This window comes from Elgaria multicarinata, chromosome 7 (genome assembly GCF_023053635.1).
Source record: "Elgaria multicarinata webbii isolate HBS135686 ecotype San Diego chromosome 7, rElgMul1.1.pri, whole genome shotgun sequence".
Taxonomy (NCBI): Eukaryota; Metazoa; Chordata; class Lepidosauria; order Squamata; family Anguidae; genus Elgaria; species Elgaria multicarinata.
The window spans coordinates 105130998-105156228 of record NC_086177.1 but is presented as its reverse complement, the minus strand read 5'-3'; the positions used below and the strand labels follow the sequence as shown (position 1 = coordinate 105156228).

Genomic DNA, 25231 nt, shown 5'->3' with positions numbered 1-25231 from the left:
GCTATCAATGGAAGTCAAGAACAGGTCTAACATGTGGGAACATCCAGCCATCAATACTGCATGCTCTTCATGTAGAAGAGTCATCAAGTCTATAATCCAGTACCTGCTAATCTGAGAATAAGCCACAATGGCCTGGTTCAGACAACACTCTAAACCACACTGCTTAACCACAAAATGGTTAATGGAATTTTGTGGTTAAGCAGCGTGGTTTAGTGTGTTGTCTGAACCAGGCCAATGAAGTCAACCTGTAAAGGAGTTGCACTGTTAAGATATTCCCCATTGCAAGGATTGTCTTTATGAGAAAGGGCAACCACAGACATCTAAAGCGGTCATTAGATTGAGATTTTTGAGCAACTGGGTAAATGATTACATTAGATATATAGGTTTTGTTTTGTGGGTTTTAAGGAAAACTTAGCTATCATTATCACCAGTACTTTATATATGATTTATTTGTAAATTAAATTTACATTATTTGAAAAAATAGCATCAATTTGTGAGTAAGCTCTCTCATCCTGAAGCAAAACAGTGATTTTCTTTGAATTTAGATAATGCACATGTGTGCTGCAGTAAACCTCTTAGAAGAGGCTTCCCTTTGTCCATGGGAGAAAGGTGTGAATGCCTCTTCAGATAGTGATGCTTACTATCTGCCACTTCGCATTAAAAATATTAACTAAGAACTGGTGCTGGAGTTTTGCTTCTTTCCTCCTCCCTCCTGATCCCTTTCCTTTTGTGTTGTGTCTTTTAGTAGCTGGAGGAGCTATGGAGGAGCTATGTCGAAGCTAGAAAGATTTGGCTGAAGGGTTCTTGAGGTGAGACATAGATAGGCCACAGCTAGACCTAAGGTTTATCCTGGGATCGTCCAGGGTTCGCCCCTGCCTGAGCACTGGATCCCCTGTGTGTCACCTAGATGAACAGGTTTGACCCCTGGACGATCCAGGGATAAACCTTAGGTCACGCTATGGCCCTACATGAAAAGAAGGATGACAAACAGAGCAGCTTGTTCTTCTTTTGTCCGGAAGACAGATTGCAGTAGGAGTGATGCACAGAACAGCGAAGATGAGAATTTGTACTGAATGGGAAGAAGGGGAATGTGAGGAAGGGGGTGGGGAACTTGTGGGCCTCCAGATGTTTTGGCCTACAACTCCCATCATACATCACCAATAACTAAGTTACTGGAGTTGCAGGCCAAAACACCTGGAGGGCCATATGTTGCCCACCTGCGGAGAAAGGGGGGGGGGGGAGAGAGAGGTAACATAAACCTGATGCACATGAAACTCAGGCACACTAGCTTCGCAAATTGCTCCATGTGAATCTGGACCGGCCACATGCTTATGTTTTGAAGGGGCTGCCATATTCTCCGATTTCAAGCACGTAAGCACATAAGTAAGGGGCAGAGAAATGAAAACTTGGGCTTTATGACACACCATTTTTAAATCCGCAGAATTGCAGATTGTCTGGAAAGGAGGCACGGCTTTTTCCCCTTCAAAAATCCTTCTCCCTCTGCCATCTTTTGCTCCAGGCATATCTGTTTGCATTGCGCCAAAGTGTTTTCTGCCACACAGCCCTCTGTTTACTTGTCTGAGCTGCACACACAACAGATAAGCCCCTTCAGTAATGGGCAACTTCGAAATCGACCTCTTCTCCACTCCCTGCCCCAGAGTTCTTTTACTGCACAAAAACTGCAGGGATCTGATGACGAATCAATATTTCTTTGCACACAGAAATGAAACAAACTCTTTTATTAACATTTTCACAAAGTTACACTAGCAAACGAATGAACATTTGAGAGTTAAAACGGAGGTCTGGAAAGCTATTGGTGTTATAAAGTCTAGAATACAGCACGTAGCATAAAAAAGGAAATTAACTCGAGTTTGATATAGCTGCTGGCTATTGTTTCCGAGGCACATTGGTGAGGGTAGTAGTTTGAATCTGTCCGCAGAAGCGAGCAAAGTCCCTGGAAAACAGCAGAACAAAAGACACAGATGTATATATTATTCTTGGAGCTAATAATTATTGGTGACTCTCTGGGGATTATCACATTGCAGGTGCTGGAAAGCAGCAATTAGAATTGTTACTCATTTATTTGGGGAAACCTATTCTAAGTTTTTTCTGAAAAAACAACAACAGAATGGCGGAACCTTTGACCAATAGTTTGAAGTTTGCATATAGCAGGCTAAAATTAAATTGTACAAGGCACAACAAGGCCCCTTTATATTTCATGTGAGAGATGAAAACTAGCTGCGATATCCCACTGGTAGGCCTGACTTTATTCTAGCTGGCCACAAGTTCAGCAGTACGACAATGGAATCAGTTACCTAGGGAGGTTGTGGGCTCTCCCACACTACAGGCCTTCAAGAGGCAGCTGGACAAGCATCTGTCAGGGATGCTTTAGGGTGGATTCCTGCATTGAGCAGGGGGTTGGACTCGATGGCCTTGTAGGCCCCTTCCAACTCTACTATTCTATGATTCTATAACCAAATGGATAACTAACTTACAAACTTCTGTGCAAGCCTGACCTACACAGGCAGCAATAGAGGGGACCGTACCACTTCGGGCTGCAGCAGGGAGAAGCCATGTTTGAGTGTTTCCCTATGTAGACACATTCCCTGAAAGTAAAACAACTTTAATCTAGTCTAGTCAGCCCAGTTCGTATCAGAACTCATCTCTACCCATCAACCACGGGCATTTTATTTTTCTTTAGCTACATTTTGTGAGGCTAGACTGGGCCAAGGCAGAGTGAAGGAGGAAAGACTAACCCTGAAAGATATAGAGAAGCCAAAACTCTCCAGTGTGCAAAGTTGTCCTATTCAACCCTACTTAGGGTGCAATCCTATGCACGTTTAGACCAAGGGAAATCCTACAATTCCCACCATACAACCAGCCAGCCATGCTTGCTTCTGTTTAAACATGCATAGGATTGCATCCTTAATCTCTTAAACCGTGGGTACAGAATGCTTTTCAGTCCAACAGCCAAATTCCATTTTGGAGAAGTTTTCACAGGCTGCACGCCAGTGGGGGTGGGTAGGGCCAGAGGGGGTGGGGCCAAAAATACAAAGAACACCCATGTATTTTAGCGGAAAGCTCTGGCTGCCAGTAACTAAGCCTTCAGAGAGGCATTTCAACTTTTTAGTACAAAAGGTGGGAAACCAACCAGTGGTTGAGGCAAAGGAGGATGGGGGGAAGGAACAATGGCCATCTGGGCACCCCACCCCCTGGCTGGATTAGGACCACAGGCAGACTGGATTTGCCCCACGGGCAAGAAGTCCTTTACCCCTGAACTATGTTGTCAAAGCTGCTATATGGATATTTCAAAGACCTTCCTTCCATAGGTAAAATGTATACAGTGCAATGAAGATGCACAGCCTAGATGTACATTTAAAGAATAATTTTGTTGTAAACTAACATGGATCAGTGGTCACGTTAGGAACATAGTTTAGGAAATATATGAGGAAGTATCAATGGGAAACTTTATTTAAATCAATGATTTAAATCAGCCTCCCCCGCTTGCTGATTTCATAGAATCATAGAATAGTAGAGTTGGAAGGGGCCTATAAGGCCATGGAGTCCAACCCCCTGCTCAAGGCAGGAATCCACCCTAAAGCATCCCTGACAGATGGTTGTCCAGCTGCCTCTTGAAGGCCTCTAGTGTGGGAGAGCCCACAACCTTCCTAGGTAACTGATTCCATTGTCGCACTGCTCTAACAGTCAGGAAGTTTTTCCTGATGTCCAGCTGGAATCTGGCTTCCTGTAGCTTGAGCCCATTATTCCCTGTCCTGCACTCTGGGATGATCGAGAAGAGATCCTGGCCCTCCCCTGTGTGACAACCTTTCAAGTATTTGAAGAGTGCTATCATGTCTCCCCTTAATCTTCTCTTCTCAAGGCTAAACATGCCCAGTTCTTTCTGTCTCTCCTGATAGGGCTTTGTTTCCAGATTTAAGTCACCTCGATTTAAAGCAACCCACCTTGCTTTTGCCAATGGCTATGACTGATAGCAGCTACCATCACATTTTGTTGGCCCACTGAATTTGTGTTTGTGGAGTTTTTGAGTGGGAAGACATCCTACATTGTATGCTGTTCTACTACGTCCTAAATTTCTTGGTAATATTTTGGGCCACCTACAATCAAGACTTACTTCAGAAAGGTTATCTGTTGTCTGGTACAGATGGTTACATGACCCACAGTGTTTGGACTTAGACTTTGAGAACCTCAAGAGCTATTTTAGATCTAGCAGTTAACAGTGATGCTTTGAGAAAATTCATTGATATATTTTGGTAATCATAGTATTCGTTGTTTCTAAATTTTATTTCACAATTTCTAATTTTGTAATTTGGGGATTTTGTATTCCTGAAAAAAAAAATATTTCTTGGAAAGTTGTGAAGGTCGTTGGCCAAAAGCAATAAAAGCTTATTGTACTGTACTGTTATGGAGCAAAGGTAGACAGAGTACAGACATATGCATCTTTTTGTGCTTTCAGCATCAAGTGATGACTTGCATGCACAAACAGCTACTCCAGGACAAATGCCACAAAGCTTTCATATCATTTCATCTCTAACACAATAACATCTAAGTGCAAGCAGTTCACATCCTGCAAATCACCATGAAGAGGAATGAGATGGATAGAGATATGTGTGCATGTGTGAATCAATTCTTATTCAGAACCACCCACAAAGTCTCTCAAGCGAGATCTGATTTCTTTTTGTTGTTGTTGTTGTTTCTGAGGATATTTCCACATTTCCATATTCCCTGGGGATTTGGCTGCTTTTGCAGTTGACTAAGACAGAGATTCAGCATGTTACACTTGCTATGTACTGGCTGTGCCAATTGTTGTTAGTCCAAACTGTACTAGCAACATCTTCAAAGCAGCAATAGTAGCTCTAACCTCCAAATAATTCTAATTCTACCGTCTTTTACAGACAGTAAGGGCACAATCCTATCAGGATAGTCATAAGCGTCCGACCTCGGAGGCTAACAACTCTCCAATGGAGGGCAGACGGAACATGGAGGGAATCCTCTCATTATGTTTTTTCCCCACAGTTTTCGCTAGACAGGCGATTTCGAGAGTCTAGCTGAAGAGCTTTGGAGAAGGAGGGGAAATGTGGCACATATGAAGTTATGTAACGGAGCTTCTGCTGTATCTTCCCCTCTCTACCCCCAGGCACATGTTCTGTTCTTGAGCGCAGAGAAGGAGCCAACGTGGAAAGAACCGTGCCGGTTACGAGGTGGCAGGTCGAGTGGTTTCTGGGAACTGAGGCTGGAACGCTGGCCCCAACCTTGGTTCCCAGATATCGAAAAATCCATTGGCTGTCTAGATGGTGTCCAATGGCCATATGATTGCTCCCTAAACACGAGAACCAGACCAAAGCTTGAATCAGACTCAATACTTGTTCACAATGCACGTACTGTTTAACACTCACTAACTGTACTGTCAAGTGATGTCTTCAGTAAAGGCATAAAAGAACCTCACTTTACTGCCTCACTTTACAAAAGTAGGCAATTCTTACCAGGTAAATGGATCTTTACAAGCCTGCCTTCTGGTATACAGTTTCATTCCTAAGCCAATACACAATTATTAGAAGAAACAAGTGGCATGAAATTCTGAGATTCCACCACATTAGACACTCAAATTTTGTTACGGTTACCTGAAGAAGAAAGGAGGTGGTGTCTGATTAGGACTGGTGAGACCCTAGTTCAAATCCCCTCTCAGTCATGAAGCTCACTGGGAGACCTTGGACTAGTCACTATCTCTGAGGCCGTAGCTAGACCTAAGTTTTATCCCAGGATTGTCCTGGGGTCAAACCTGTTCATCTAAATGCCACACAGGGCATCCAGCGCTCAGGCAGGGATGAACCCGGGATGATTCTGGAATAAACCTTTGGTCTAGCTATGGCCTAACCTACTTTACAGCGCTGTTAAGAGGATAAAATGGAGAGGTTGGAGGAAGTTTTGCCATGTACAACACCTTGAGCTCCTTGAAAGAAAGGAGAAATGCAAAAGTATAATAATAACTTTATCACCAAATCTCCACCTGCAAACTCTTCCATGATTGGTCTGCTATCAAACCCACTGAATGGACCGGTTCACACGATCGCCATGGCCCACTGTGGATTACTTAAGTCATGGTGTGCGGCCGGTGGCCATTATGAATATTTGAGCCATGGTGGGCAGTCGCTGTGGCTTGTCTTGACATCCGAACCTGGCAAGGGTTGGTTGTTGGCATGGCTAACAAAGCTTCCACAACCCATGGCTTGTTTTAGGGTTGTGGATGATTTGAGAACATGAATATTCAAGACAGCCAGCAGTATGGACTGCAAACCACCATGGCTTAAATAAGTTACTGTGGGGCTGGGGGGGGGGGGGTTGTGCAAATTGGGCCAATGAATGACAGAAAGTATGACAACCCATATGTGATTTATCCCTGGCAAGGCAGGGAAGTGGGTAGGGCATAGTGTATGATGTAATTTCACAGGGGCACAGAAAACCTACAGAATATTGCATCAGGTGCAGCATTCTATTCTTTGAGCATCTCAACTTTTTTAAAAAAGAAGTTTCTACTTCCAATGGGGTGCAAATCTATGGTTTAAAGCAGGGGCGCTGGACCTCTTTCAGCCCAAGGGCGAAATTCCATTTTGGAGATTGTTTAAGTGAAATACTCCACCTCCATACCATTATATTATGATGTGAAAAGGCAATATTAAGCCAACATATTTACTAGCAGGCTATATTTATGAGGTGACCAGCACGATGAATACATTTCTGAACTCTTCCACAAAACAGGAGTGCCTAGAATCACTGCATCATAGTTAGAAATTCTGGACTGTAGATGGTTGTTTAGGCAGAGGAACAGAACGACACCTTAAAGATAACCACCATGATAAAAGTTCTTCCGTACTCATTCACTGGCCAAGCAAACCATTCTATTTGTTTTGTTAAAACGTAACACTCTTGAACAAAGGGCTATTAGAATGGAAAACTGGTGAACACATTTAGGGCACCCTTCTAGGTTTCATGTTCAGAATGCAGATTGGAACCCTTCCTCCTGACACCCATTTTCAGAGGGGCCAGGAAAAGATTTAACACATTGGCTTAATTCAGACAACAATCCAAACCATGGTAACCATAGTTAAGAACCCATACTGCAGTTTGAGCTTCCAAATGTACAACAGGAAAACATGGTTTAGAGCCGCTTGTCTCCTTTCTTTCCCACCTGCTCAATATTCAACTTCATAAATTCTGTTTCACCTCAATGGCTCAGCAGCCTTCTGAGACAGAGCAAACACCCTAACTGCGGTCTGTGAATTCAGTTGTATCAGCAAAGCAAAGCCCAGGTAGCACAAACTGTGGTTTGCAAACCAGCTTCAAATTGTGGTGTGCTATCTTGGCTTGGTGTTCCTTTGCAATCCATAGTTCATGAGCTGACACTGGCGGAGATGGAAAGCAACGGTTTGGCATATGTCTGAATGCAGCCACTGATGGAATACCTTACCCTGAGCACTGAGGGATGAAATGTGATATGTTTATGTTGATTTCTGTTTGGAGATTAACCCCCACACCCAGTTCAAGTGTGGGTAGAAAGATGCAAAATAAACTGAAATGTGGTTTACTAGGTACAGATAGTTTCTCTGAACAGTGTCCAATGCCGTCACAGAATAAACATGAACCACTAGTCAACATCATTAGCGCTTTCCAGGGAAAGCGGCAATTTGCTGCTGAAATTTGGTAGGAAATCACTGCTTTTTCATTTGCCTGGCAACCACTAGCATTCGTTTATGAAAGTGCAACGGCATTAGCCTTGGTGCTGTGACGACATTGGATACCGACCTCTGCTACGTCATTAAACAAAGCTTAAAATAAAGGTGGGTACCTACCAAAACATCAACAGAAACAGGTTTTTTTATCCTCTTGGCTTTCCATGGCATTCAGTGTTTCCTGATAAGAGAAAAGATTTCTTTTTACTAACTAAAAAAAACCCCACATGACTAAATCTAAAATAGATAAAATAAAAATAAATTCATAATTATCACAATTAAAAGACAACAAACCAAGAATTAAAAAAAGCTTTAGAAAAAAAGCACATTTGTAATGTTTTAAGCTCTTAGTTACATTATTTGTCCATAAATTATAGGATTACAAGTTACTAGTTATGAGGTTTTACATTTGTTTAATAGGGAATAATTTGCTCGAATTAAACTGACCGAGCTAAGGCTTTTTAGATGACTAGAACAAATTAAACTTTTTAATATGAAATTTTAGGTGGTTATCTTAAAGCCTCTCTCTCTCTCTATAATCTAAAATAGAACTTGCTAATTGGTACTCTTCCCTGCTTTTATTGGTTATATTAAGATAAATTAAGTGAGATTAAAATCTTATTTGATTTATTTACCTTTGCAAATGAAGACCGTTTTAAGGGTTACACATCCTCTGCCTTTGACGAAAGCGACCTCAATTAGTCAAGTCAGAAAGTCTTTAAAAGCTTTGTGTTTATTGCTTCCAGCACGGAGCGAGGTTGTCATTAAGGTACCAAAATTCTCCAAAAACAAAAAATAAAAATAAAAAATTCCAAAGTTGCACTAGTGAAGAAATGCTCAACAAGATGAAAACTAGGTCACAAGGTGTTTGCCTCTTTTTATTTGTTTGATTTGTTTCAGAAAAATGCATTAACTATTTTAAACCAAGAATTTGTTTTTAAAATGTGGCATTCCAGCAGATCAATACCATTTGGATAATTCCTTTAACAAGACTTTAAGGCTATATTGTGTGTATAGGTGGACATATATATATATATATATAATGAAATGAACCTTTCGGTTTATACCATTTTATTAAAAAACCCAAAAAGAAGTTCTACAAATGTTTTAGTCGGAAACATTTTATGTTGATCGTTGTTAATCACTCCCTCCCTGTTTACTACTATTTATGAAGGTTTTTAAATAAATAATGCATACTCTCACACACACTGATTTTTCTTTCAAAAGTTTATTTAGTATCAAGCAAGAGTAAACTTTGCTTAACACTACAGAACATTTCAAGACTCAAGTTACAAAATACCACATTATTTGCATTTGTGATCTGCTTCCCTTTTTACGCATGTTTGCAAGAGAAAGACTAGCAAAATGGTTGAAAGATAAAACTAGAACTAAATTGTTGAAAACCTTTAAAATAAAAGGTTACGCTTAGGTTAAAATAATGGATTAACATATTTAGTAAACCTAGCTGTTTTTAACACTAGTTAATCAAAGGTTATTTTTTTTTCTTTTTTGTTTGTTTGTTTTGATCACCTATTTTTCCCCCCCCCCCAAATACAATCTGGAAATAACAAAGCTCCTCATTTCACATGTCTTCCTGTCCAGGTTTTTCATTCAGCAAAAAATAGATTAAGCTCAGTCCGTCCATTCAGATTAAGCACTTTGATTTTAATAAAAAGGGATTGTTCATAGAAAAAAATTACTTTGAACAGTATACAGGACTGGTGGAGATTGGGTATTTCACAACATCAGACAGTATAATCAGTATCTGGCATATGGCTGTTCTCTGTAGTTCCCTTTTGTTGTTCTCGCGGGAGGCGCCTTGTGTCTTGAGTTGGTCCAGTCTTCCTGCCCTGAAATACGGAAGCGAAAAACATGGCTAAGATTTTTTCCATACCAAAAAAAAAAAAAAGAAAAAAAAAAGGCATCTTTTCACCGTAATTTCACGCTGGAAGAAATGGCTTGCAAACCTTGTGAACCGCCCAGGGAGCTTCAGCTATTGGGTGGTATAAAAATGCAATAAATAAATAAATTCAACAACAATTTTATTGCAGTCAATAGAGCATTCCAGCAAAAGTTAAGTACAAAAGGACTGAGCGTACAGTTAGCTATTATTTATTTATTTATTGCATTTATATACCGCCCGACAGCTGAAGCTCTCTGGGCGGTTTCATGTTCAGAATGCAGATTGAAACCTCCCCCCTCCTCCCCCTGACACCCATTTTCAGAGGGGCCAGGAAAAGTTATAACACATTGGCTCAATTCAGACATCACTCCAAACTATGATTAAAAAGACAAGCAATCATAGAGGATCTAATAGAAACGGCCAAGTTCAATCTGGGTGATTGACTTATCTGAGTTCCGAAGTAATAAGGACATTAGGAATTCAGTTGGGGGACCAGGAAAATGGGGTTCAGAATTAAATAAACAAACAAACCACATAGTATGAAGGAATAGATCTAGCTAGCTTTGTACCACCCAAACATTTTTCCTCGGCCTCAGCATCCCAGAGGCATGAGTTTCCAAGCATAAAAGAAGTCCAAGGCCTTGTCATCACTGAGGTAGTAAATCTGTTTCTAGGCTGTATCACCTCAAGTTGCAGCTGGGGGCTTGCATAATGGAAGGCTACTCCAACGTTCATGTGGAAAAGCATTCAACCACCTGAGCCACTTTGTCTGGGCACAGGTTTATCTCCTTAATGAGAACTAAGCCCAAGTTCTCAAGGTAACATTAGTTTCCTTTAGGTATCCTTTCTATTCACTCATTGACAACCCCTAAACAATCTCTATACCCCAGAGGCATTTGGGTGCCCAGTTTCAATCTTTCTGCTTTTGAAGTGGCTTTATGACTGAAAGGCTGTCTATAAAACATTTCTCTCTCTCTCTCCATACAAGTATTTATGATTCGTTGGTAATACCAAATCTCCTTCATTGCAGCTTAGCAGTTTGGCTAAAAAAGAAGAAGAGTTCACTGAAATATTTATTTAAATTTACTGCTAAACTTTCTACCCTGCCCCCCTCTCTCTACATATAATCAAGACAGCTTACAAATAGAAAAGAGCAGCCAACAACAATAAAAAGGGATCTTAAATAGTTTACAAAAAGTTTAAGAAACCAGCAGTAGCATTAAAAAAGTTAGGAAAGCAATATCCTGAGAAAGCTCACTGAAATAAAACCATCTTTGCTAGTTGTCTGCAAGCAAGCAGCGATGGGACAAGTGTGCCTCTCTTGGGAGGCCAGTCCAGATTCTGGGCATCACAACTAAAATGGCCCGCTCTCAGTGCCTGACTGTCATACATCTAGCGAAAAACCTCAGAGATGGTGTGAAGTTTGCAGACACACTTATATGAGGATGAGGAGTGGGGGAGAGAAGGGGGACCTGAGGTCAAGGCCACCAGCAGCTTGAACGGAGTCCAGAAACACACTGGCGACCAGTGAAGCTGGTAGAGGAGGGGTGGGCAATTTCATCTGCAGCACATAGGTGGGCAACTTGTGACCCTATTGGCCTCCAACTCCCACCCTGCTAGCTAGGGCTAATGGGAGTTGCAAACCAAAACTTCTAGAGGGCCCTACACTGCCCACTTCTGTAGTAGAGGGTCAGCATTGTATGACCCTCTACAACCACATTCTGCATTGATAGAAACGCCTGGACTCTCTTATTTCATCTGTATCATTAAGTTGCCATTTTCCACACAGCCATAACACCTTACGAAGGTAGAAGGCCAGGAAAAGTAGGATGTAGCCCGTTCTGGAAGCGAGGGAACAGCAGCCCTTGGGTGCCTTGCCCAACGTGCTTGCATGAAGCACGTTGCAGGCCTCTGTGCGGAAACGTTACACTACGATGAGGAAAGCTGAAGCCAGACCGCCTGCTGCTAGACAGCTCATTTTAAATGCTGAAGCATGAAACGATCAAAGCTACGCAACTCCACGGAGACCAATTTAGCCTGTTGCGAGAGGGGTAAAGGGAGGCTTAAGGCGACCTTTCCTTTTTGATACTATCGTGTAATCAGCGGCTTCCCCTCAAGGTGACTGCCGCACGTTTACGCCCGTGACACACAGACAGCCTGCGTGGTGGAACGATTTAGTATGACAAACAAACCCAAGTTGAGGGGCATGGTTGCTTTAGGTGAGAGACGTTATTAATTTTTTTAGAAAAAAAATATATCCACCACACTTCAAAAGAGTCCCCAGAAAATGGTTTTCAGTCATGTTCCTGAAAAAAGTCGCAATATCCAGTAGCGAGAAAATTCTGCGTCACTCGCTCTGACAACAGGCAAGTCATGGTGGAGGGGTGTGTGGGTGTGTGGGGTGAGGCGTCAGACTGAGTCCCTCTGATCTCTAGGCAAAGGTTTAACTTTTATCCCTAAAGCAAAGGTGTCTCTTAACATGCTTTTATGTGCCTAATCCATAACAGATTTCTTTAATTAAACCTGTCACCGCTACACTTATGTGTGCGTGTTTTTTTAAAAAAATAATAATCCTTATGATTAGCATGTGGATTTTGCTCTAAAGTTATTCTTTATCCACAACAATCCTAGCTCCTCTTATGTCTCCTGCCTATCCAGGTTTCATAACCTTTCAGTAATGACTATCCGTTTGAATTTGTTCCAAGTGGCTCAGAGAAGCAAATCTAAAGCCCTGAAAAAGCCTGTAGGCCAAGTTGGTTATGTTCAAAGGTAGGCCTTTGATTCAGCTGAGCACTTGAGTTGAGAATGAGGTCAAGAGTACTTTCATACCACCCGACACCAGCCCAAAGAGACACAGGCGGCAGCCTGGCATAGTAAAAACTAGAGAGTAGGTTCCCATGCGGCTTCTAGAAGACATTGTGGCTCTACTTTTCTATGAGCGTGGCCACCTCATTCCATAACTGCACAGTCCCTTCCTTCCTATCCCTTGCACCGGCTACTCCCTTCCTGCACATCTATGTGCTGCCAACACTACTATGACGTTCAGTCCCTAAATCAAAACCTACTCATCTGTGTACCCTTGAGCTTTACCCTTTCTCCCCACTGAAATGAAGCCTAAGTATGTGGAATTGTATTTGCATATATTCATCCCTTCTTACCCCTCTGCTCGATCAAAATTTAGACTGTAGACTCCCTGAGACCTCTCTTCTTTATTTACATTACTCTACAAATATTGTGTACATCGATGATGGCTATAGCCTACCTCTAAGGTCAAAGGCAGAATGCCTTTGAATACCAGAGGACGCATGCTCCCAGGGAGATCAAAAAGAGGTGAATGCAAACAGCAAAATGGAATATTGGCAAGAGGAAAGCCAATGAGGTGAGCTCTTTGTTGGGGATATTAAGAGAGGACTGACATGGCTCAGCACTCTTCATAGAATGAAGCGTAGCACCACAGATCACAGGTGGGAGAGGGGGCTGTTAGGTGCTGAAGACTATGTTAATGCTTGCCCATTCAACTTTGTGATACAGATTGTGTATCCCAATTATGCAGGCATACAGTGGTGGCCAGAATTGTGGACACTTCTTGAAATTTTCATGTTTTGCAACTTTGCATGCTTATAGAAAATGTTCTGTTTCACGAAATTCAAATGTTTCTATATCGATTGAAAGACCGGATGCACGTAATACAACAATCCTGATTTTTTTTTCCTGGGTGTGTCCAATCAACTCTTTACTTTGGTGCCATTGCTCTATTTATGATGTACGTACACTTTTAATTTGGGAAATACTTCAAATATTCACACAATCTCCAACTGTGATTCAGTTACAGAACAAACAGCAAAACTGACTTTCCCCAACTCGAAACACGATGTATCGCAGCTACTGCCACGTGACTGGCCCCCAGAACAAGGACTGTGATTGGCCAGTAGGGTTTGTAATTCCAATCTGCTTCTTCACTCAATCACACCTGTGTTTGTTTTTAGACTAAAGTAAGCATAAAAAAATTTGTACTGCAGATATTTGCATTCTGGTTTTTGTATTGAATTCAGCATTAAATTCTCTTTCAATTGATATATAAACATTTCGATTTCGTGAAAGAGAACATTTTCTATAAGCATGCAAAGTTGCAAAACATGAAAATTTCAAAAAGTGTCCACAATTTCGGCCACCACTGTATGTAACATCTCCCCTCTCCTCCACCCCCACCCTGATCCACCTCTTCTGCAGGACAGTCTTTCTATAGGACACTCTGTTGTATCTGTCCAGCCACAAAAGTCCCATGGCTTCATACTGGCTGTGTTCCTGTGCTGTTTAAAGCTGGGATGGCTGGCCAGATTAAGCCCAATACGTTTCACTGTTTTGAGGGCAGAGCGGCCATGGGCTTTCATAGTCTAAATACACCACATCAAAGCCATCCTGGTTGTGTGTATTATCTTTAAAGACACCAAATATAAGCAATAACACAACACTCTTTAGGTTGCAAAGCCAGTGCTAACATGGACCGAGGGGACAGGAGCAGGCAGAAGTAACATCGGGGCCTGCTCCTGCTGGACTCTTCCCCCCCCCACAGGGCAAACTGCCATCTTGGCCCTGTGGGGAAGAAGAAGGACCGAGGGGACAGGAGCAGGCAGAAGTAACATCGGGGCCTGCTCCTGCTGGACTCTTCCCCCCCCCCCCACAGGGCAAACTGCCATCTTGGCCCTGTAGGGAAGAAGAAGGACCGAGGGGACAGGAGCAGGCAGAAGTAACATCGGGACCTGCTCCTGCTGGACTCTCTCTCTCTCTCTCTCTTTCTCTCTCCTCCCTCCCTCCCTCCTTGACTCCTTTTCCTTGTGTGTCATGTCTTTATTAGATTGTAAGCCTGAGGGCAGGGACTGTCTTTTTTGCTAAGTGTAAGCCGCTCCGAGAGCCTTTTTTGGCTGAGGAGCGGGGTATAAGTATGATAAATAAATGTGGAAGGGGGGGGGGAAGGATAAACAAGTGGCAGCAGGGAAGGAAAAAGCAGCATTTGTAGAAGTGTTTGGTCTAACCCAGCACAGCATTTCCTATAGTTTGAAGCTTTGTTGTCTTGCAAAAGCCAGAATCCCATCCAGAATCCCATTTCCCAAGTGGCCAACCGCCCAGAGAGCTTCGGCTATGGGGTGGTATATAAAAGCAATAAATACATAAATAATATAACCAGATGCCCACAAGCAGGACATGAGGGCAACAACACCCTCCTCACGCATATTCCCCAGTAAAAGTTATACAGCCTCTGATATAGGAGATAATATAGACATATATATTTATATATAAGCTTCATGGGATGATGCCAGGTTTAAGAAAAACAGCACCACTTGGAAATATCCACTTTCTGCACGCAATACAGCAGTGATCATCACATGTTATTACCAAAGTGCGCGAAAGCCGGGTTTTATCGTAAGGCTGCATATTTGAAACATTTGAGAGCCACCTCTTTTTAAAAAAACTTCTTCCAGAGCATTAAAGTTACTCACTGTAAGAATCGTATGTCTCGTCACTCAGTCCATGGGCGTAATCGTAGTAATCGGCCCCACTGTTTGGAAAGAGCAAAAAGAACGCAGCTATAAGAAAGAGTTAAAATACAGCCTGGGGAAGAAGAAAAAACCACGACGATCGTTTAATTGAAAATGCCTAGGCAGAAGAAGAACGTGCTTTTGCAGCCTCATTCTCCCTGTTCACTCAGAAACGGCTGAGCTACTACTTGGACTGAACCGTAAAGAAACTGCCATACCATATGTTGTGCACTGAAAGGTAAGCACCCCTCCCGGAATCAATTGTGAATCATTTACAATTCACACACGCTATAAACATGGGGCATATTTTGCTGTTGGCGGTCACAATTTGGAAGCTTGCATGTCTGCAGTACAGTTTTCCCTACATACAAGAGGGGTTTTACATCAGGGAGTAGAGAAAATGGTCTTATACGCAGGAGATCCAAAGGTCCTTAGCATCTCCAAGCAAAAGGGGCTCTCAGGTACAGGGCTGGGGAAAGAATATCTCCTTGAGACCTTGCAGAGCCCCTTCCAGCTGGAACAGACAATTCTAGGCTTGAGGGATTAACAGTCTCAGCAGGCAGCCCTATAGATTCATAAGATAACTAAATAGACTTTACATGAATACAATGTGTTTGAAGTATTTATATATTTTACTAGATTTGGGTCCAGAGGGGTTTACACAATTAAACCATCAATCAATCAAAGCATCATCACTACCACCCTCACAACAACCAGCTGATAAAACAGAGCAATCTGCAATACTTTAAAATGCCTATCACACTCTAACCATCTGGTAGAATAACATGATTTCTCACTAGTACCTAAAAGAAAGCAACGCTGGTGATAGGTGAACCTCCCTGAGGAGGAGGATTCCATAGACATGGTGCCACAGCCCAAAAGCCCCCAACCCCCTCCATCTCTCTCTGGTTGTCACTCATGCTACTTCCAAGGAGAGAACAGAGAAACACACACGCCCCCAGTATGCTTTTAAAACTCTCCTTATTTATTATACTGTCATTTGTGAACAAACTGGTTTAAAAGGCTATGCAAGGGGCTTTTGTATGAAGCGACTAGTTGGTCGTCAGCCAACTAACCTGATGACATTAAACCCTGATAGCAGATAGAGACCTCTTAAACTGAGATGCTGGAACCAAACCTAGAACCTAATATTCCTAACACAGAGCTCCAGAACTCCGCTATAGTCCAGTGTAAACCCTAGAGCTGCAAAGTAGAGACCGTGCTGGGTTTTCAAATAATGTCTTGCTACTACAGAAAGTCTGAGTATCCTGCCAGAAAATCCTTTCCACGTAAGTCTTATCTGCTGCAGGACTCCTGTGTTTTACAGAGGAGGGGTTCCCAAACTGTAGACACATTTGGGGATTTGAGAAACCGATGTGGGCACCACCACAAAATGACCCCCATGGAGTCTAGTGGGGGGGGGGGGGGCTAGTCAAGGGGTGTGTCGTATTTCTCAGAACACTCCTGCTTTCGACGGGAGGCAAATGATGTCTCTTCTACCTGAAGCGAGTCTAACCTCTTGGAAACGTTCCCCTAGTCAAAACTATGCAAACTAAACAAGACAATTGTCAGCTCAAGAAGATAGGAAGCCACTTCCCAAACACCTGTAACTTCAGGGAGCCTGGTGATGAAGCAGGTTCTGATGTAATCGAACTGACTTTCTCACGCTTTCCTTCCGCGCCGTATGTTTGAGCTTCCAGCGGACCTTAGCATCAGCTAGCTTGTTGGAACGTTCACCCCCGTAAGAAACCTCATTTCCCACTAAGTGTGTGTAGGAATCAAACCTAGAACCTAATATTCCTACCACAGAGCTCCTCACCTTGAGGAGATAAGCTCTGGTGAGGGCTGACTCCCAGCTGGTGAATCGCCCATGACAGCTTCCTCCCCCACTGGTACAGGCTGGCTGGTGTCTGGCGCTGCATCTTCTAGTTCTGAATCTGATTGATTACCTGAAACATCTTCTCCCAAGACAGGGGCAGTAGGGTTAGACATGACAGGGTGGTAGTGGGAGAGAGGAGGACATGAATAGAGTTGCCCACCAGAGTTGCCCAGCAAAGTTGATGCTTTGCTGTTCTTCCATCCAGACCTTTACCTTTTGCTACCTCTCTCCACTCCCAGCATCTCGTCCTCCCAGGATCTCTCTGGGCAACCAGATCGAACCCTTGCTTTTATAACTCTTGTGTTGACGATGATCTCAACTTAAGTTTTAGAGGTAGTCATACCACTATTCCAATTTCTTTCAGTATAGCCAGGTTTGCCACTGACACCAGTAGCAGCTAGATGGAGGCATCCCTGCTAAGCAGCATTCTGGTTTCAGTACTTGACCAATCCACTTGTGGCAACTTTGCTCCACTTCCAAAGAGATTTTCCCTCATTTCCAAGAATGCATTCCATTACTCACAGTTACCTCATGACACACACAGAACTAATCATGTCTGTTACTTATCACTTAAAGTCCACATACACAGATAATTAGGAATAGCACTCCAATGAAATACAATGGATTCTTATCAACAGTGCACATTACAGTCACTGGAAGTATATTAAATGTAGAGACCAAGAAAATGGAGGACAAGTTGGCTTTGAGATCAGATTGTCCACCATTACTGATCTTCTCCACGAGGAACCCCAAGGTTTCCTGGTACATAAATCTGGAAAAAAGAAATTCTCCCAGCTGATCAGCAGTCTGGGCCAAAAGCATTTTTGACCAACACAGCTCCCCCAGAAGCAAACACAAAAAGCTTTCAGACTTTGATAGAGAATCTTGAACTGACATTTGCCATCATTCCATGCAGTATCTGATTACTTATTGTAGGACTCATCAAGTCTGGAGGCCTAAAGCAGCTGAGCCCTCGTTCCCTTACCTGTCAATCCTGTCAGAATTACTTTGTCTGGGCTTCATTTTACAAACCTAAGTGCCTGTTAAACCAAAAATGACTTGCCTTTCATGGCATGTAAACAGCAAAACCAATAATCCTTGGTAGGGAGGAAAAATCACTTATTTACATTGAAGGTATATGAAAACCCCTCAAATGTTATTAGCTGACAGAGCTTTCAGCACCAATAATCACATCAAAAAGTTATAACGTGCTGTGATTGGAGCTGTTTGCTCAAGCGCGGCCCGAAGTTCTGTGTACCCTTCTCATCCTATCCAACGCGTAATTGAATGGCGCTCCCGTAACCCTTCTTTCGACGGTCAGATTGAAATAGACCTGACTGCTTATTAAATATGAAATTGTCACAGGAGGTGGCAACAGAAATATAGACCTAGATGGCTGTGGAGATTTAGGGTTGCAACCTGGCCAGCATTTCAGAGGCATGGCCAGAATTCCATCTTAATATCTAGGAGGATACAGGGATAGAGGATATGGGGCTTATTATTTCCCTGCTTTCTATAAATTAAGTTTTTAAGATGGTACCTGTCACAGGGGGAAAGAGTCTGCATTGCACTCAAGGTGCTCTAAACTTCCTAGCAGTTGTAGGCCCTTTTGAAAATAAACCATTTTTTAAAGCTTCCTGTCAGAAGGGAGACTCTGCATATGCTCAGGAATGCCTTCACTTTAGAATGCACTCTGCAGATGTCTAGAGGCACAGCCAGAGGTGCCAAAGTTTTTGAAAGCAGATTAAAGGAGGACTGCTGGAGGCTACAAATCAAGAGAGCTGCACAACGGAGGAGAGACTGGGCACTGAAGCAGGCCAGCAGCCTATTGGGAGATTGACAGGCCCATCACGGCAAAAGAAACGCAAGATGGAAGTTGCTTTTAAGCCCCTGCTCTCACTGGCAAACAAAATCAACCTCTCCCATGGAGACGGCGCTGCACGTAGGAAGCAACGCAGAGATGAGCCCAAAACTGGTGCCTCCCTGGCCGTTTGGAAGTACCCAAGGCACTCTAAATCTCAGTGGGAGACAGAATGGAAGTTTTGCCTTCCCTCCCAGAGATTTCAGTTTTTATTTATTTATTTATTTATTTAATTAATTAATTTTTATACCGCCCAATAGCCGAAGCTCTCTGGGCGGTTTTGGGGTGCATTCCCTGGAGTGGATTGAAGAACCCCCTCCCCCAGTATTTTTGCTTTCATATCTCCTCCCCCTCTCCTTCGTTACGTGTGAACACCCTGCAGAAGCATTACTCTGTGGCACTAGAGAAAAAGTGACCAGCACCTATACACAAGGTGGGGAGCACAGCTCTGTCATGCAAATCAGAGGCTCCATATAAGGGTCCAGGTGGACTTTTGCTTGGGGCGTGGGCCCCTATGAAGGGTGCCCCTTGAAGCCCCTGCCTGGTATATGCCCCATAACAGTGCTGAGCTAAGCCCCACAATGTTTTACTGAAAACGCACAGCAGAAATGCAAACCAGACAAGGGATGCCGAATATTCTACACAGCTCTCTCCAGCCTGCCACGAAGTGCCATTGGGAAGACAGCTATGCCAACCACAAGTCATTCTCAGATGAAAATCCTTTTGGTTATGAGGCCAGCCCAGGGCCCAAACTGCTCAGGGACTCTTAAAAAGGATATTTCTGACAAGGATAATTGACAGAACAGGAAGGTACTTCTATGGGCCCCTTTCTACCTATCTAGGCCCAGCGGAAAACAAAGCAGCAAGTTTTCTTCAGTCAGGAAAGGCTGGCAGGTGGGCAAAGAAAAACGAAGGCCTCTATCGCTCAAGAGCCCATGAGGGAGAACAGGAGCTAGTTACGGATCCTGCAGCAGGCCTACACAACTTATGGTCCACCAAGGCGAAGGGTGATGCATCTCAACAGCCATGGATTGTGACCTGGAAGGTGTCCGCTTTCAGTCTCTGTCATGCGGCCAAAAGGACTGTTTATTGGGCCCTTGGTGGGCCATGACGGGGTTGGTGGGTCACATGCCGTCCTGGGCAGTGCATAATGGCCAAGCAGCAGTGCCGACTGCTACCCATTCCCCCGCCATGTCTGGTACTCCATCCTCCCCAATTCCCACCAATACAGCTTGAGAAAGTGACGGAATATAAATCGCTGCAAAGTATAGGAATTCAAGATCTCCATCCTAATGCGAAGTCTCTGTATAGAAGAATAAATATTTACTAAAACCACTTTAGAAACAAGCCGTCCAAAAAAAAAATTAAAAAAAATGACAAGGTTTTTGTTCTTTATGTACGGCCTTTCCAACAAATTGCCCGAGGTGGCACGCAAATCAACACAAACAATGCCACCTCTGAGTAGCATGTCTCTGCTTTTAGGAGAAACTGCAACATTTCAGGGCTGAAAAAGACAAGGAACATTCAGAGTCCATTCCTTTGCCCTAATGCAGATTTCTCCATGTATCACAGCCCATATTCTGCCTCACTCCCCAGCTAACTTACAGGTGGAGAGAATCATAGAATAGCAGAGTTGGAAGGGGCCTACAAGGCCATCGAGTCCAACCCCCTGCTCAATGCAGGAACAAGGATTAGAGAGACGGAACAAGGATTAGAGAGAGGAGAAGATTGGAGTACAGATTGGATGCCGTAACTGCGGAATAACTAGGACAGCCATCTCATCCAATAACTTGCACCTTCACATCCAAAATTATTCTCAACCGACAGAAACAACACTAAACAAGGACATAAAATGCCAGCGAGAGACTCGAAGGCCTCCCCAGAGGACAAAGAATTTATTCGTGTATCTCTCATCTCACACTACTGCCCCGCTCGTGCTCTTCACTCCTCTGATGCCATGTTTCTCGCCTGCCCAAGGGTCTCTACTTCCCTTGCTCGGCTTCGTCCATTTTCTTCTGCTGCCCCTTATGCCTGGAACGCTCTTCCAGAACATTTGAGAACTACAAGTTCAACCACAGCTTTTAAAGCTCAGCTAAAAACTTTTCTTTTTCCTAAAGCTTTTAAAACTTGATTTTGTTCTGACTTTATACTGTTAGTTTTACCCTACCCAGTGCCTGTTTACCCTACCCAGTGCCTGTTTGCATTCTCTTCCCCTCCTTATTGTTTTATTATGATTTTATTAGAATGTAAGCCTATGCGGCAGGGTCTTGCTATTTACTGTTTTACTCTGTACAGCACCATGTACACTGATGGTGCTATATAAATAAATAAATAAATAATAATAATAATAGTGTACTTATGTTACATTTATATCTCGTCTTTCCTCCGAGGAGCCTGTCAGCGTACATGGTCCCTCTCTATTTTACCCCCACAACAACCCTGTGTGGTAGGTTATGCTGAGAGTCTAGTGACGGGCCCCCCAAAGTCTCCAGTGGACTTCATGGCTGAGTGGGGACTGGAGCCCGGGTCTTCTCAGCCTGAGACCAATCCTTTAACCACACCACACCGGCTCTTACAAAAGGAATATTTTCCCAGAAAGAAACACAGACACACAATTCATAAAATCTTGTGCCACGCACGATACATAGGAAAAAGTAGATAAGCAGGACTTCCTATATGCTACTTTTAAAAAAATGATGTACAAGATGCCATACATATCTTGTGAGATCTTGCTTAAATTTTATCAGAACAAAACTGTCTGTGTCTTCTGTTCCAAGAGTTTAGTTGTTCAGTTTTTGTTGGTTTTAAATCTGTTATAGTATTTTTAATCTTTCCAATGCTGCCGGTTTTTACTTTGCTTTTTAAAAAACAATAACTTGTAAACATTTTATATTATGTTTTATCATGCCGTATTTTATGCCTTCAATTGTTTTGAACCACCCAGAAAGCTTCCACTATTAGACAGTATACAAATGGAATAAAACGAAGGAAACACTGGTAATCCAGAAAGCTTTGAGAAAGCTTGGCACTGCCTTGCTAATATACTGAATTTTCTTGGGTCAACTGTTGTAGCCATTTACTTCCTGTGGATCTGCTTACTGGTTGATCTTTGCAAAGGCCTCCATGCAATGCTTAGCATGGATCACTTGCATGGAACAACTGGGATGCTCAAGGTAAAATATTTAGTACTTTGGCTAAACAGAGCCGCAGGTTCAAAGTGTCCAGTCAAATAGAAAGAGAACTGCCTAATCGCATTAAGTCAACAGCCATAGAGATACAAACTAGGCAAAATGTTGAAAAAGCTGGGCTGCCCAATGGAATTCTGTGCCTGCATTCTCCTATACAACCTACAGCCCTTTTCACACATGGCACAGAACTAAAGCCAGAAAAGAAGCAACCAATTATGGCTCCCTAACAAGTATGTATATATGATTATGTTTGTAATCATGATTTTGTCCTCATGTGTTAATACTTTATATTTTCAAGTGCATACTTGGGTTAGGTGTACACCTATATAAACCTGATGTGTGGGGCAGCCTAAGTTTCTCAAATAAAATGGTTCTCCTTTCCTTTGGGATTAACATAGGAGCTCCCATCTAATGAACAGCCACAGAGATTTCCCCAATAATCCAACCAGTCACTTTTCTGCTCTGCTAGTTTATGTATTATTAGTGATGCTGCTGTCTGGTACCAGAGGTAACACCAACTTTGATCTCCAGTTCTTTGTCCACGTTGGCAGTTCTAGGAAGCCTCCATTCCCTATAGTTACTGGTTCCTCCATGAGCTATGAAAATCAATGTGATTAGAATACCCACCAACTGTGAGCGTGTAAATGTTTTGTTTTCTGGTATTCTTATCTCTGAGAATAATATGCCACATCCTCCTTCATGATACTGTTACAAAACACTGTTAGATCTACACGGGATAATCCATCAGATTATCCATTCTAAATCTACTTATTTTAGCACAACACCAAATATACTTAGGATATATCTAGTTCAAGGAAGTGGACTTAAATATACTGTCCAGGATGACTATGCGATTTAAAGATTGAAAGGCTCAGTGAAATAAAAAAAGGAGCAACACTTGTATATAAGGTTTTTATTTGCATACTGTATTGTGTGCGGAGTATGGGTCTCCATGAAGTCCGAACTTCTAGCAAAAAAGTCTAGTTTCTGCACTGAGTTGTGAAATGAAAAGTCAAACAAACTTCGCTTACTGTGAAGAAATCAGCTAAGTTGTTCTAGTCTGAATATTTTTATGGGGTGGAGAGGCAGCGTGGTAGGAAGTACAGCTAGAGTGGGAGGCAGCATGACTTGATGGGCAGTGAAATGCAGCAACTGGTAGCTATGAAAGACTCAAGTTTTTCTCTCCTCAATAGCCGACTCTTACACAAAAACTCTCCTGCCCAGAATGGCTTTCCCATTAACCTGAATGGACATTCAATCCTTCTGTGAGGTGGACTGGCTTCCTCTACTTGTGGGCCACGTGCGACCCTCCAGATTCTTTGGCCTACACCTCTGATCATCCCTCACCATTGGCCTCTAGTAGCTAGGGTTGATGGGAGTCGCAGTCCAACGACATGCAGATAGCCGCAAGTTGCCCCATGTCTGCTCTACTGAAATGAATAGATGCCTACAACTACGAAAGGTAACAGCATTTATGTTCTTTGAAAGCTCAAAGGGCTTCATATACACTACCTCAATAATCTTTGCAAAAATCATGTTGGGCATTGTCAGTGTTGTTATTCCAGTATTACACTGAGAGAGAGGGAGGAAGTTGAAGAACGAACAGTGTCTTGCTAAAGAGTACCTACAAATCTGGCAAGACTCTTTACCAACTATTTCACATTAGCAACATTTTGGCAAGAGTTGTCTATAAGTTCTCTTTGTCACCTTCTTTGCCTTTAAAGGGAAAGCTTCCATTCTGCAAATTTCTGTGTTATGCCAAAGATAGAAAATCCCTCATTAAAGCTTACCTCCAGAGAAACCATTTTGCTTGAGTGCTGTAACATCCAGTGTGTGTGTGTATGTGTGTGTGTGTGTAAAGTTTATAAGTGAGCAAAATAACTTATGTGAAGAAAGCATGTCTGATTTGTAACCAGCAGCTTCGGACTGTCAGAAGGGGATTCCTAGCGAGCACAAGTGAAAACTTGTAATGCTTCCCCTGAGCCTTCTGTGGTCACGAAAGCAAAGTGCTGGCTAGAAATTCAAACATACTTCTTGTGACTAAAACTGAACACAAGCCTTCCCGATCCAGCTCTATCCACAGGGCAGCATCTGTCATGTGGAGCTGAGAAAGTCAAAATGCATATTTTACGTTTAATATAGCACTACTTTATTGGGAACAGACATACTGTATTTTCAAAGGACAGAGAAGGCAGATGGCTCATTAAGGCTGGCTCTTAACTCAATTACTTACTTTTCTGGTAAAAGTCAACCAATAATTTATTGCCAAGTAGTAGATTTTAAAGACATGCCTACACTTCCACTCACATAAAACACATGCCCAAAATCCTTGTGACCTCATCCATTTATTATTATTTATTTATTACATTTTTATACCGCCCAATAGCTGGAGCTCTCTGGGTGGTTCACAAAAATTAAAACCATAATAAAACAACCAACAGTTTAACAGCACAAATACAAAATACAGTATAAAAAGCACAACCAGGATAAAACCACGCAGCAAAATCCTTCCACAAAAGGAAGCAACAAACACTGAGATGATTAAAAACAACTAAGGGCCTTGTGGCACATTAAACACTAATACAATTATTTTGTCATACACTTTTGTGGAGACCGACCACGTCATCCAGGTGCATGAAGTGTTAACCACAAATTCCTAGATTTAGATATACATGACTTGGGGGTGGGGGAATAATAATAATAATAATAATAATAATAATAATAATAATAATAATAATAATAATAATAATAATCCGCCTCTCCATCTGGATCGAGAAGGAAACAACATTAAATACAATATAATACATAAAACTAGTTAAATCTTCTTGTTAGAGGGAAATGAAATTGAAAGGTAAAAAATACAGACAGTTATATTTCCTTTCACGGTTCAGTTCTTTAACATAACTCAAAGTATGGGTTCCCCCCTCTCTTATTTGAATGTATACAGTCAAGAATCAACCATTTTATTGAAACTTAAATCATAAAATTAGGAGACAGGAAACCCTCACGATTCAATTGATGGAGTTCTGGACTTGGACCTGACACAGCTGAGTTCAAGTCGTCACCTCACCTAGTCAGAAACTTGATGAGTGGTCTTAGCTTATCACCATTTTTGCTT

The 25231-nt window shown here is 42.4% G+C and overlaps 1 protein-coding gene across 2 annotated transcripts in view; it reads right to left on the bottom strand.

The window, feature by feature from the left end:
* Positions 1 to 1805: 1805 nt before the first annotated feature.
* Positions 1806 to 25231, bottom strand: part of KHDRBS3 (KH RNA binding domain containing, signal transduction associated 3) — a 129659-nt gene continuing 106233 nt past the window's right edge. The window contains exons 8-11 of one of the 2 annotated variants that reach the window (XR_010025640.1): positions 15147 to 15205; positions 9446 to 9595; positions 7866 to 7926; positions 1806 to 1954 (exon numbers count right to left, since the gene is read on the bottom strand). Coding sequence is in view for 1 of the 2 variants with exons in the window: in XM_063129920.1 (XP_062985990.1) it covers positions 9504 to 9595; positions 15147 to 15205 (151 nt within the window). In the remaining variant the exon portion in view is untranslated. Of the gene's footprint in view, positions 1955 to 7865; positions 7927 to 9032; positions 9596 to 15146; positions 15206 to 25231 lie in introns of those variants that run through there. The other variant, XM_063129920.1, reaches the window with a different exon arrangement.